Below are 12,214 nucleotides of genomic sequence, written 5' to 3' on the forward strand. Positions count from 1 at the left end.
TAGCCACAAACATTTCTTGCATTTTATTTCGATAAACCAGCTGGATATCTACAATTTTTGGCAATGTTCATGAGACCAGTACAATTAGGACACACTTTCTCACAACGACTTTCAAAAAAGTATATGCAGTTTTGGAAAGTGATATACGAGAACCAGTGATAAAATATGTTGAACGCTTCAATATAGCATTAGAGAATATTTCTTGAAATAAACAAGATACTCTTGATAAAATACCCTGCATGTTGTCCACAATTTTCTCTTTTTCCTATCGCATGCAAGAGGCAATGCAGCAACGGAATTTGCATGCTACTTCGGAAGTAGGCATTAGTGCTAAAAGAAATAAGTGTAGCCGCAACGAAGAAACGAAGATATCTGGCGTCACATCGCCAGACTTCATCGCCAACTATATACTGATATTCGATGTACTTGTATAACCTCCTTTAGGCTTCAATTGCTGCACCCCCGATATTTTATTCTATCGAAACTTATAACTTGAAAAATCTAACGAATAATTACGTCAAAATTACTATTAAAGTGTTCATTAATTATTAAAATTACTATCAAAGCGTTCATTTTCGGGATACATTCAGTTTACTGAAATCTAATGGCAAATATTTTGATTATTGCTTCATTCAGATTTTCATGCCTGTCGGATTGACTGTTAATCATTTTTCATCAAATAACCTCTAAGGCCTAAACACAAACTGTTGAGTGTTGAACATGCACTCTAACATTTAGACCTGTACACGAACTGTACAATTTTAACTATGCACTACGAACGCGAAACTTTAGACCATATACAAGTCGTGTACAATCTAGAGAGCCAAGTCAATTATTAATCCGATTCAACTAGTTTTTTTACTGATTTTTATGTATGATGCGCGCCGCTCTTTAAATAAGATGTAAATTTGTGAGATTGTTTTAGAGTGAATCATAGCTTTAGTGGGTTGGTTTGTGCAAACTGACGTCAATGTTTTGTGTGACAATGAAAAAAAGGGAAGCCTCAGATCTCACACTTGCCATAATAATTGTGTTGTAGCTTCTCCGAGGTGATGTGTATTAAGTGTTATCTGGGCTGCAGAAAATTTTCATTCTAGTCAATATATAGGTAATGCAAAAATATTGTATAGTTAACATTTGCTTCTATACCAACATTACGTGTTGTATGTCTTGATAGCCAAATGCCGCACGCCCGATGCTTATAAGAACTTGATACCTGTACGCAAAGTGCTTGTGCACTCAATGCCCATACACCCAGTGCTCGCATACTAAATTTTGAAATAAAAAAAATCTGCTCTCAAAAATAGACAAATGAACCCATAAAGGCCATTCTTATGAATTCTTTTATTTTTTTTTTTTTGTTCTCTAAAATTCATCTGCTTTCTGTTTTTTTGTTCTCTTTCTCCGTTCTGCTTTTTCTGCTCTCTAAAATTAGCTTCTAGTCAATGCAGCTCTCAAAAGTAGACAAATGAACCCACAAAGGCCAATCTTCGATAATTTTTAAAATAATACAAGTAATTTATACATAATTGACATATCTAATCAGCGGCATAATTATCTGAATAATTCACTAAGCTACAGGGAATGAATCAACGGACAATCTTCTATCGATGACATTGCCAGATACTGGGCGCGAACCGTACCAAATTTCTGCCAAGAATATAACAGCGCCGCACACTATGCCGACGAGGAGCACTAAGAATGCTGAGAGCGTGTGCGTGAAGCCGAGTTCCTCGAAGTCCTGAGCCATGAAGCACGGTACGAACTGGCCCCACCACGACTCCCTGACGCGGCTCATCAGGCCGCCCGACACCAGAAGTGCTAATCTGAAGAAAATAAATTGTATGGGTATTACCTCAAGTACCGTCGCATCATTTTCTTTATAATTTATAATTATATTGTACGGGCCGGTTAAAGTCGCGACACCAGCAATGCCAGCCTGATGTATAGGAACGGGATGGATATTTATTTGATTTAAGTTACATAATTTTCTTTATAATTGATGTTTTGGCATGTATTAGTGATTAAACGTCAACAACCATGCTTGTTATGACTTTCCTTATCAATGTCAGGTATGCATGAAATTGTTTTCAATTATATTTGTCATTTTGATGTTTAACGTATCCACCAGGTGATAAAATGCCGTCATTACTCACTTCCGATCAATGATTCCCTGGCTATGAAAAGCCTTCCTGTAAGGAATGTAGCCAAAAGCATCAAAGCCCTGCACGTAGAAACATTCAATGCTGCAGTCCCCAGACAACAAATACATCACTGCGGTGTCTTCCGCGATCAGTGCAAAGTTCGAAGTTCGGGCTCGACGAAGACCATCTTCTTCCGTAGGCACTAGCAGGGCTGAGTTGTCTTCAATTCTCTTGGCCAGGTCGCTCGCCCATGGCTGGTCCATGCTCTGTGCAACAGTTTACGTATATGTCAGTCTAAGCAATATTTTGCGCGGCAAAACAGCTACTTTGATTAATTTCAAGTTCTTCTGTAAGTTTTCTACGAAAATTCATGGTAATGCGAACGACAATGTTAATATATTAATTTTTTATAAAGCAATATAATTTCTCGAATGCGGCTTTTAATCTAGGATTTAACGCGACCGAAATAAGTTGAACATAATCTTGCAATAATAAATCAATATATTTAAGGTTATTGAGAAATAGCATGAAGTTTATGCAATGCATTTGATTAATGTAGGTACCTGAAGAACGCTGATTGTAGAGGTGCCCTTGAGAAGACCTATTTGCCAATCAGTTTTCTTCGTAGCCTCTTCAAGGTTACTGAAAGGTATGGCGTGAACCCTGAAGGTGAAGTTGGATGTCAGAGTAGCTGAGTACGAAGCGTAAAGACAGACGCTGGTCAACCAGAATACCCAGAACAATAGCCGTAGACAGCCTGATTGAGGGGTCGTGTGGTATCCTGCAGTTATTACGAAGCAGTTTAGTATATCATTATATTACCCCTTTATATTTACAGTAAATGGAAACTGCCCGTTATAGAAGTCAACGGTAAAGATATCGTCTCTATTTCAATGTTAGTTGTTCGTAAATAAAATGAATTGAGACAAGTTTAATGAAGTGAATCTCTACATTTCACATAATTATTCATCAATCTTTATTTAATGTATATTCAGACATGTTAATGTGTTATCTTAAATGAACTTGAGTAGATGCAGCTGTAACTGAAAATGAATGGCCTCTAAAATATAATCAACAATTTATTTTTTCATCTTCTTTTTGATGCTTACCTTGCTGCACAAGACATCCGAAATGCATGAAGAGAGTGTCCAACAACTTTTGTTTAACCTCTTGTGACGCTTGGGAAACTTCCATCCCTAAGTTGTTCCTCGCGGGACATCCTTGTCTCTCTTTTTCCTGGCTTACATCATTACCAATAATGTTTTGCTGTTTCCACAGCACTAGCCAGAACACCAGTGATGATAATAAAGTTGTTCCAATTAATGCTATCCACGTTCTGAGGTGAAAATTAGCTGTGTACGTCATCCACCTGGGGAACAAGTGTAGATGATTGCACCCAGTATTAGACAACATTTTGTGGAAAGGTGTATTTAATATATCGATTTTAAGCGGATTACCTAAGTGGAATCTAGAAAAAATTACATACTGTAATATTATTTTGTTCATTCTGATGTGTGACACGATTCAACAACAAAGATTCGTTAAATAATCATTTCTCGATCTGACCAATGTATTCTTTTCGTGTAAGCAATTTTTTCAAACCAAAATTTTTTAATTATTTATTCATATATGCCCCAGGTGCAAAATTCTTATTTGTGTAATTCCTATTCTTGTTTATCGAAATTCTTATTTAATTTAATATAAAATTTTGTTCCTCTTTCAATTATGTCCGCAATCATATGTGCAATACCCTTGTATAATTCGTTTTACTTGAATTCTACTATTAGGTTAATACAGCTTTGTGGTGTGTGCGTGACATGTTATGGGTTTACCTGGTCAGCTATCAAAACTAAAAAAAAATAAGAATTATCAAATTCAAATTTTCTTACATTTAGCAATGCCTAACTAATCCTCCCCAAAATGTAATTCCAATTTCTAGACTCCAATTTTCATTCATAATATGTATATATATATAACTATCCGCAATGATACATACAGTATATGTCCAAAATTATTTTATTAATTAGTTTTATATTCAAAATCAAATGCAACTACGAAATAACGAATATCATGCTCCCTTAATAGACTGTTTAACAGAATGCTTAATTTGAATTATTAAACAATAAATCGCAGAACAATTAAAGATACTTGATTCAAATAAACTATAAATAATTTATTCTTTATCACTATAATTGACAATTATGACGCAAGGCTGTAATTGCACTTATGGCCCAGGTCATAAATGCACAAATGTACTGGGCCAGGGTAGCCCAGTGGTTAAAGTTCAGAGTACCAAGATTGGCGCAGAGAGGCGCGGGTTCGATCCCAGCTCTGTGCGCCAGTTTCTGGTCAGAATCGGCGAGGAGGCCGGGCGGTTAAGCACAGCGGAATTTGAATTAGTGAGTTGTGAGTTCGAGACCGCAACAAGCTGTGGATGTTCTGCATTGTTAAGAATCGGCGACATGCCTATGGACTAATAAACGCTGAAACCGCTATTATATTTAATGACTGACGCAATTCCATCGGTGTGAGCGTTGCTTCTGAAGCACAGAACCTTCTTGTAGTAGTCGACGCTGACGGAGAAGTCCACAACCTCTCCACGATCTCGGGTGGGTATGAGGGTAGCGAGCGCAAGGTCAGCCTCCTGCATGTTCATTGCTCTCTTACACTTACACAAAAATAGTCAATATTTAAATTGGTTCAATTCGTAACTAGAGCGTTTGTTTAAAGGGGAAGCCATTACAAATAATTTTTACCTGCATTCGCCTGCATTCAAATTTGCACAATCAAAATATTTTAGAATTAAATTGGTTCAATTCTCAACTGGAGTGTATGTTTGAACGTGAAACCATCATAATGAATTTTTACCTGCATTCGGCATTCAGGTCGCGCGAATTACTTGATGTGTATGTTATGTAGTTTCAGATTGACAACTTTATATGAAGGAGACAATTGTATCATATGATGTAGAATTTGCTCAGGGATTTGAGACCTATATTAAGAGCCAGATCAATCGAATCAAAAACCGACTTGGCGAATCATTCTAGTTTGTCGATCGGAAACTACAAAATAAAATAATACGACTTTAAATTATTTTTCATCGCAAATACCAGTAACAATCGTGGGCCATTAGTCTTTATTTATTTTTTTTATTGCTGTTGATCATCTTACACTCATACTTATGCTTATTAACCAATGGCAAAGGAAGCATAACAAATCACCTCTCTGTGTAGCATTCCAATAAGGCCGGAATAGTTGCCGTTCTTCCCATTTCCGAAAACATAATCCGCTTCTGTTATAGGTTTCACGATCGCGTAACTGAGATGAAAATTTTCTATTAATTCTTTAGGTCTCAAATGGAAAATTAATTTCAGTTAATTATTAAAATGGTGCGTTGAATATATAAGAAGAGAAATTTTCCACTCTAATTTAGGGGAAAAGCTTTTACATAGGATTCTTTAGTTTGGAAAATTTCGTTGTAGAAATAAGAGACTTAAAATTCTACTACAAGCCTCTTTTTGATTATATTTTCTATTTAACTTATGACGAATCTGAACATGTGCTAAATTTCAATCTGAATAAACTCTTTTATAACCGGGCTCCGTGGTTTTGTAAGATGATATTCTAACATAGTTTTACTTATAAACAACAATTACTGATTTCGTTATTAATGAGTCGATTGATGTTATTGCTGCTTGTATTTAGCACTTTTTCGGACGTTCTGATATAAATTTGTTGTTATTTCTCACGTAAAGTTGAGCTGCTGTGCCAAAATGTCGATGACCTCTAGGACGAACCCCGAGCAGTTCCTGATCTCCCCAACCAAATTCCTGTGAGAAAAAGAGCTGATTTTTTAATTCCACGTATAGTTAGCTATTAACATTCAGCTCTAGGTTAATAATACAAGAGAATAAAAAGATTCTAAACTGAGATTGTCTTGTTTCCTTACTTCTGATTATCTCAATTTGATTAATTTACTGTTTACTCAATGCTTCATCAGCAGAGCTTTGAGGCTCAAAAGAAAACTAAAAAAACTAAAATTTAAGGTTGTTCGGAAAGAATCACTTATTCAAATAAAGTAATTAGTATTTGATTAATTTGAGTTGAATTCTTACTTGGGAATGTACTTCGTCGTGAGCACGTTTTGCCCGCTCTCTTCCACATAGTAAGGCGCGTACTGCACAAATGTGTTACGCTTGGTGACTGTAATATTCACTGACGTCTTAATGTAGCGCTTGTTGGGTTTATGTCGTTATTTAAGGTTTTGAAAGCTTATGACTATATTTAATAATTATTCATGTTTGTTGATGGAATGTTTTCTATGTTCAATCACTGTATGAAATGCAGTATAGGATTACACTATTTGATTTGCTTGCAACATCTAATATTCATTGCACTATATCATCCGTATCCACTACTTCATTTTATATTTGATCCGTGTCCAAATTCTCATTGCACAATTTGGTCTACAACTTATTTTTGAATAACACTTTTGTATCGGAGACTTTTGTCTGCACTTCTTGTGTCGTAGACTGCATGAAAAACATTCAAATTCTTTTCTTTATTCCAGCAATCCTTTTAAGCTTCATTTTCCCACCTGTATCTTTTCGGTCTAAGCAACCAGAATTAATTTCATGCGAACATAATAAATCAAAGAGGTATTGAAAAATAAATGCAGTTAAAGCAGAAGATCACACAAATACGTATCGTGCATAATATTTAAGTTGGACTTAACATTAAGCTCACCGGAAAGCTGGCAAGAAGCAGAGTGTTCCCCATGAAATTTATTGGCCCGATGCCCAATTCTTCAACGTCTGTGTCCATGCCTGTAGCTTCTCGCCAAACGCCAATGAACTTTTCCACAAACCCACCGGCATCGAGAAACTGGTAAATCTCGTCAACTTTGACGGCACCCGAAGACTGAAAAGATCAATAAATTTTACAGCGCTACTGCAGAGTCACATTGAGATTTTTTCAAGGGTCAGGGGATTTTTCCTCTGTTGAGTGGATGAACTACTAAAAATGAAAATATGTATATATGTATGTAATAAGGCATGTAAATCAGTGTGGTATTTTTTCACTTAAGAGGTCAGCAGGGTAAGATATCACTATCGTTCTCATTTGAAACTATTCTATAATTGCATTTACAGTATATTTTATTCCTTAGTCATTTCGATGATCATTATTATACGTCAAAACATAATTCACTGATCAATCAAAAATGGCATGCACGACGTTAACGAATTCCTTCAACTCTCCATGCCATGTCTATTAATCCATATTTGTGTCCTGTATTAAACTGTATTTGTCGACTGTTTGTATCTTCAACATCACAAACCTTGTACTCGGCGAGGGTCCACATCATGCCCCTGCCTGCGATGTTGCTTGCGACTGGCCCACGAGCCAGCACCATCTGCATGACTGTGCCTCTTGTATCATCGTAAGTTCTTGCCATTTCCTGTTGCACCGACGGCTTTAAAACTTCACCGATGGCGTAAACTTTCATTTCGGTTATATGACGCTCACACATTGGGGGGGTACGTCTGCCAGCGTTGGGAGTATTGTAACTTATGGGAACTTTTGGACAGCCCGGGATGCTTGTTGGAGACGAAACGCTTTCGCAAGAACCCGCTGCAACGGCCGATCGAATGATCGATGACTTGAGAATCTTAAGGTAATGTGGGATGATGCCTGCGAAAAAGGAACGAGCATAGATTTTTTGTTCAAATTATTTGTCCATAGTATACCGTTATTTAAGGCTAATCTATTATGGTGCGTGTATATACAAAAATTTGTTTCTATAGGAAGCCTTTAGATTGGAACATGTGTGTGATTTCAAACAATATTTTTTCGCATCTGCCACTCACGTAAGCATTTTATTTTGTTCATTTAAATTAGATTTGGTGTGCATCATTCCCTCATCAGCAGATTTGGTGTGCAACACAGATGAATATTTCAGATGAATATACCATACTATGGTATAGTTTACCATATACTATATTCAGATAAATATAGGAAATCAGTATTGAGATAGTATAAATAAGGGCTTTCATCATTCGACTCTCTATGGTTGAAATGTAATAGTTTTCCGTTATTATACTCTGTCCTGTCACAATGGAAGACATATTTCTTCGTTCAACTCAACATGAATGGAATGTTTTTTTCAATTCTATTTACTACTGATGACGAAAATTTTTCTTCTTTTATACTCTCAAAGCGGAAAAGTTGTTAGATTTTAACATTTGTACTCACCATCAACTTCGTCGGAACACAGTCCAATGAAATCAACTCTTGCCTTGTGGGCGAAATCGGCAAGAAATTTACCCAAGATTTTCATGTCTCTCGCTTTAAACGTTTGATCAACAAGTGTCTCTTCTGCCGAGGCGAAGCCAATCGCAATAGAAGATCCCTGCAGATCTTGCACCTGTTGCGGTGATCTCATCTCGCAGCAGATGTCCTCTCTATAATACTTATGCTGAAATGCTGAAATCCGATCTGAGCTGTAAGCCGGAAGCCTTTTATTTAACTGCGTATGTTTAGATGTCCCGCGAGGCAGTGAGGTTGGCATCGTTAACATCAAGTATAAAGTGAGTGTAATTAAATGAAACAAGTTTCGTAAGATCATTTTGAAGCGAGTGTCGTAAAAAATTTATGAGCAGACAACCGATGCAAGATTTAGCAAACAAATTTTAAACAGCTATTATGTTTTTTTTCGACACATTTTTCAACTTGCTTAGTCATTGGAAATTTATTTCGTATCTGGGGATCTATTCTCAGCAGAGGAAGATTTAAATGTGATGGTACACCTGTTGATTAGACCGCAATCAATAAGAATTATTCGCTGTATAACCAGTACAGAGCCAGGATATTCAACTAAATGAGTTGTTAATACATAGTCGAGACAAACTTGTCTCCGCCTACCCCAATATCTTTCTATTTCACTTAACACTTCATATCACCCAGCAAAACAAAATTCTTCCTCGTTATCTGATCGGTCGCATTCTAGACCTTTTGTATTCGGTATCAATTTCAGCACTTTGCTGAGACAGCATCTATCCACATCCGAGCCATTCGCTTCTAATTTTGTAAAGACCATCTGAGTCGCCTGTAAATTTCAAGATCATTTAATTAATATTGCATTTATTGAACTGACAGCCGTTGGGAGCTCACAGACAAGTGTTGATAATTGTTAATAATTTTCAAATCATAGCATATTACTCATAGGAAGACCTATCATGATCAAAATTGATCATTTAACTCCCATTTAACCCCCTCTTTGAAATTTGAATCATTTTTTAATTGTACTTTATGAATAAATTTTCATTCATCACGTTAAAAATGTTCTTCAATGTTTCATGCATGGTTTCAATTCAAATAATTCGAATAAATTCGAAATATTTCGAATCAAGCGGATATTTGCTCGAATAGTCTAAATTTATAAAATGTCTGGCTGCAAGCAAAAATACAAACTTCTACAAATATATATAAAATTAATTGAAATTTTTCGGATGATGATGCAGTGAATTGTTGTTGATGTTCGTGGAGTTGAAGTCAAAGACGTCGTGACCGGACGGACACCTTTATTTAACTGATCGCGTGGAATTTCCTGAGGTTAGTTAGTCAGCAAGTTGACGCTAAGTCAATGTCCAAACAATTCACATTGAATATATAAGATATTATACGATATTCTCAGAGGCTCCCATGAAGAGCCGAACACGCGGTCGATAGTCATTAGGTAGGCAGGCTGCCATCCGTCGTTCATGAGTAATGCGAACTACTAAGCCGCGTGGAAGATGGTCGAGGCTGCTATTAATAATGTATAATGTTTGCAGCGTAATAGTATCGCTACTGAGAAGCAATTAAATCATTTAGCAATGAAGCAATCTATTATGGCAATGAAACCTCACACTTCCCAGTGAAGCAAAATGTAAGAGTTTGTGGAAATAATATTTAGTCATAGAAACCGTTACCAATAATATTTTGGACTGTGAGCAACACATCTCATACAGCGATTGTATTCATGATGTCCAGTCACACATTTGTTTGTTATCAGATATTCAGTTTGCTAAGACCTTGTCACTGCGTCTTAGAATTCATTCAGCCGTTACGACGTCATTCCAACGTCTCCATCTCGGCGTACCATCACCGATGTCAATAGAACAGCCGAATAGAATATTCCGTGCTTATTAATGTTAAATTCGAACTGCTTTTGTCTTCGTACAAAGAATACGCGAAGCCTTCTATTGTCTCCACGTCTGTTTTATCATGATACGGGGTGAAGCCTAGAATCTAGAATGGAATTACATGGTTCATCGATTCATTGTTATTGATGAATAAAATCACAATATTTGAGTTTTCGACAGATGGATATCATTAGAAATATTTTAATTTGTAATTTAAATGTTCCAGGCCGTATTATCAATAAATATCCTAGATTCATTTTCAAATTCATCAAACCAAGAAGAATTATAATTCATTTGAATTCAACGAGCAGTGGAAGCGTGTTTGCATCCGTGTATTTCTTCCAAACAAAAATCACGGCAATAATTATTCATAAAGGCATTTTATCCTATTCATAGAGACCAAACTCTCCTCATTTTTTGAGTATGAGTTTATGAAGAACGCTATTGAAGTGTCCGACACGACTGGACTAATCTTTAAATTGCTTATGTTAAATATGCTGTAGCTGCATGGCACGGACTTTTTTTGATCGTTTGGGTATCATTGGAATGCTTTTTGTTGTTCATCCGACAACAGCCAATGGAGTTACTGACTGGTATAAATACTTGTCAACGTATTATTGCGGGTCCCTTCGAAAAAGTCACGACAACTGCAAAACTTTTTGTCGGCGTTGATCGTCAACTGTCAATAATTATTAGTCTTTTGCCCCAAATAATTCGTAAGCATTAAAATCCTGAAGCCGCATCAGTTCTCTCTCTCCAAGTCACTTAATAATTTGTTAAGTCAATACATAGGTTTTGTGGCCGAAAACACAAATATTTTCTTTTTTATCGATGTATATTACAAGTAGAATATTCAGCAGTCAGCAATTCTATACAAAACATCAAGCGTTGTAAAATGGTCTTGTTTTTCTTATAGAGCCGGCATGCAACTGTTACACAATTAAAAAGCTACTGTATGAGTAGGCATGAGTGCTAAAAGAAATAACCATAGCCATTACAAAGGCAGCAGAACAGACCAGGTACGATAATTCTGGTCATTACCGATGATGTCTTGCCAAGCGGTAGATCTTCTAGTTGCATGACATGAAGATTGTGTGTGAATGGTGCGATCCCGATGCCCCTACTGTTTTATTAGAAAATTAGCAGTAATGCATGAAAAAATATTAAAAATAATCAAGTCACAATTTTTGATAAAAGAAGTTTGCGAGATGTGTACAGTCCTTTAGTAGTCGCTCGGTCTAGTAAATTTATTATTATTTTTCGAAAACGCATTCCATCTTTCTGAAATGAGCTTGGCTAATAGAAAGGGCTCATCTTTCGCGTTATAAAATATGATAAATATTTTTTGTTGTAATTTCGAACAGCTGGATTTGTAAAATGAACTTCATGCAAGGTTTGACGTACACATGTTAGTTATATTCGAAAGTGAATAGAAAACCAGGAAAAATATCGTTTATGCACAAGTTTACCGATTGTTCAAATCACAATTGTTAAAGAATAAAAATTTATAATAATATTTTTATGAAGTTACGCTATAAATGAAAAGGCAACAAAATATTCCAATTAAAATTGTGACAATAAATTTTCATTATCAAGGAAACATTGTATCAATGATACAAAATTTCATTTTAATTCAAGTCCTATGAGGACTTAAATTAAAAATTTCCATCATAGATTTACATAAGCTCAGGAATTTTATGAAGTACATAAATATTGTGAACTGCGGATGACTGCGTCGTATCGCGAATGAGTTGATTTTCAACTCCATTCTACATTCTGTTGCTATAGTATAATGTATAATGTTAATGTATAATGTGTACTATAATGTTTCGGCAACAGGCCATGGGCCTATTTCTTCAGTGCCGACACTTCTATTCTATTCTATTC

At 36.0% G+C, this 12,214-nt stretch overlaps 2 protein-coding genes across 2 annotated transcripts; both read right to left on the minus strand.

Annotated features, from left to right (window-relative positions):
* Nucleotides 1-546: 546 nt before the first annotated feature.
* On the minus strand, nt 547-5,949 carry LOC125179188 (glutamate receptor ionotropic, kainate glr-3-like). The gene is made up of 7 exons (XM_047884577.1): nt 5,894-5,949; nt 5,366-5,462; nt 4,658-4,788; nt 3,254-3,513; nt 2,708-2,925; nt 2,157-2,410; nt 547-1,826 (listed from the first exon to the last, which is right to left on the minus strand). The coding sequence occupies exons 2-7, from the start codon at nt 5,378-5,380 to the stop codon at nt 1,571-1,573; spliced, it is 1,134 nt and encodes a 377-aa protein (XP_047740533.1). The 5' UTR covers nt 5,381-5,462; nt 5,894-5,949; the 3' UTR covers nt 547-1,570.
* A 306-nt stretch (nt 5,950-6,255) lies between these two features.
* On the minus strand, nt 6,256-8,586 carry LOC125179189. Its single transcript, XM_047884578.1, has 4 exons — nt 8,397-8,586; nt 7,483-7,835; nt 6,891-7,064; nt 6,256-6,321 (listed from the first exon to the last, which is right to left on the minus strand). The coding sequence occupies exons 1-4, from the start codon at nt 8,584-8,586 to the stop codon at nt 6,256-6,258; spliced, it is 783 nt and encodes a 260-aa protein (XP_047740534.1).
* Between the last annotated feature and the right edge of the window lie 3,628 nt (nt 8,587-12,214).

The sequence above is a fragment of the Hyalella azteca genome, unplaced genomic scaffold, assembly GCF_000764305.2.
Source record: "Hyalella azteca isolate HAZT.00-mixed unplaced genomic scaffold, Hazt_2.0.2 contig15661, whole genome shotgun sequence".
NCBI lineage: Eukaryota > Metazoa > Arthropoda > Malacostraca > Amphipoda > Hyalellidae > Hyalella > Hyalella azteca.

Bases quoted from the DNA above. Each gene is read 5' to 3' on its own strand.
- LOC125179188 (XM_047884577.1), bottom strand. The intron at 3,514-4,657 runs GTCAGTCATTAA...CTTGTTCCCCAG, and splicing joins GCTCACACCGATGGAATTGC to GTGGATGACGTACACAGCTA. The intron at 2,411-2,707 runs GTACCTACATTA...ACTGTTGCACAG, and splicing joins CTACAATCAGCGTTCTTCAG to AGCATGGACCAGCCATGGGC.
- LOC125179189 (XM_047884578.1), bottom strand. From the start codon at position 8,586: ATGAGATCACCGCAACAGGTGCAAGATCTGCAGGGATCTTCTATTGCG. The intron at 7,836-8,396 runs GTGAGTACAAAT...CCTTTTTCGCAG, and splicing joins GTGTTCCGACGAAGTTGATG to GCATCATCCCACATTACCTT. The intron at 7,065-7,482 runs GTTTGTGATGTT...TGATCTTTTCAG, and splicing joins GGACCCTCGCCGAGTACAAG to TCTTCGGGTGCCGTCAAAGT.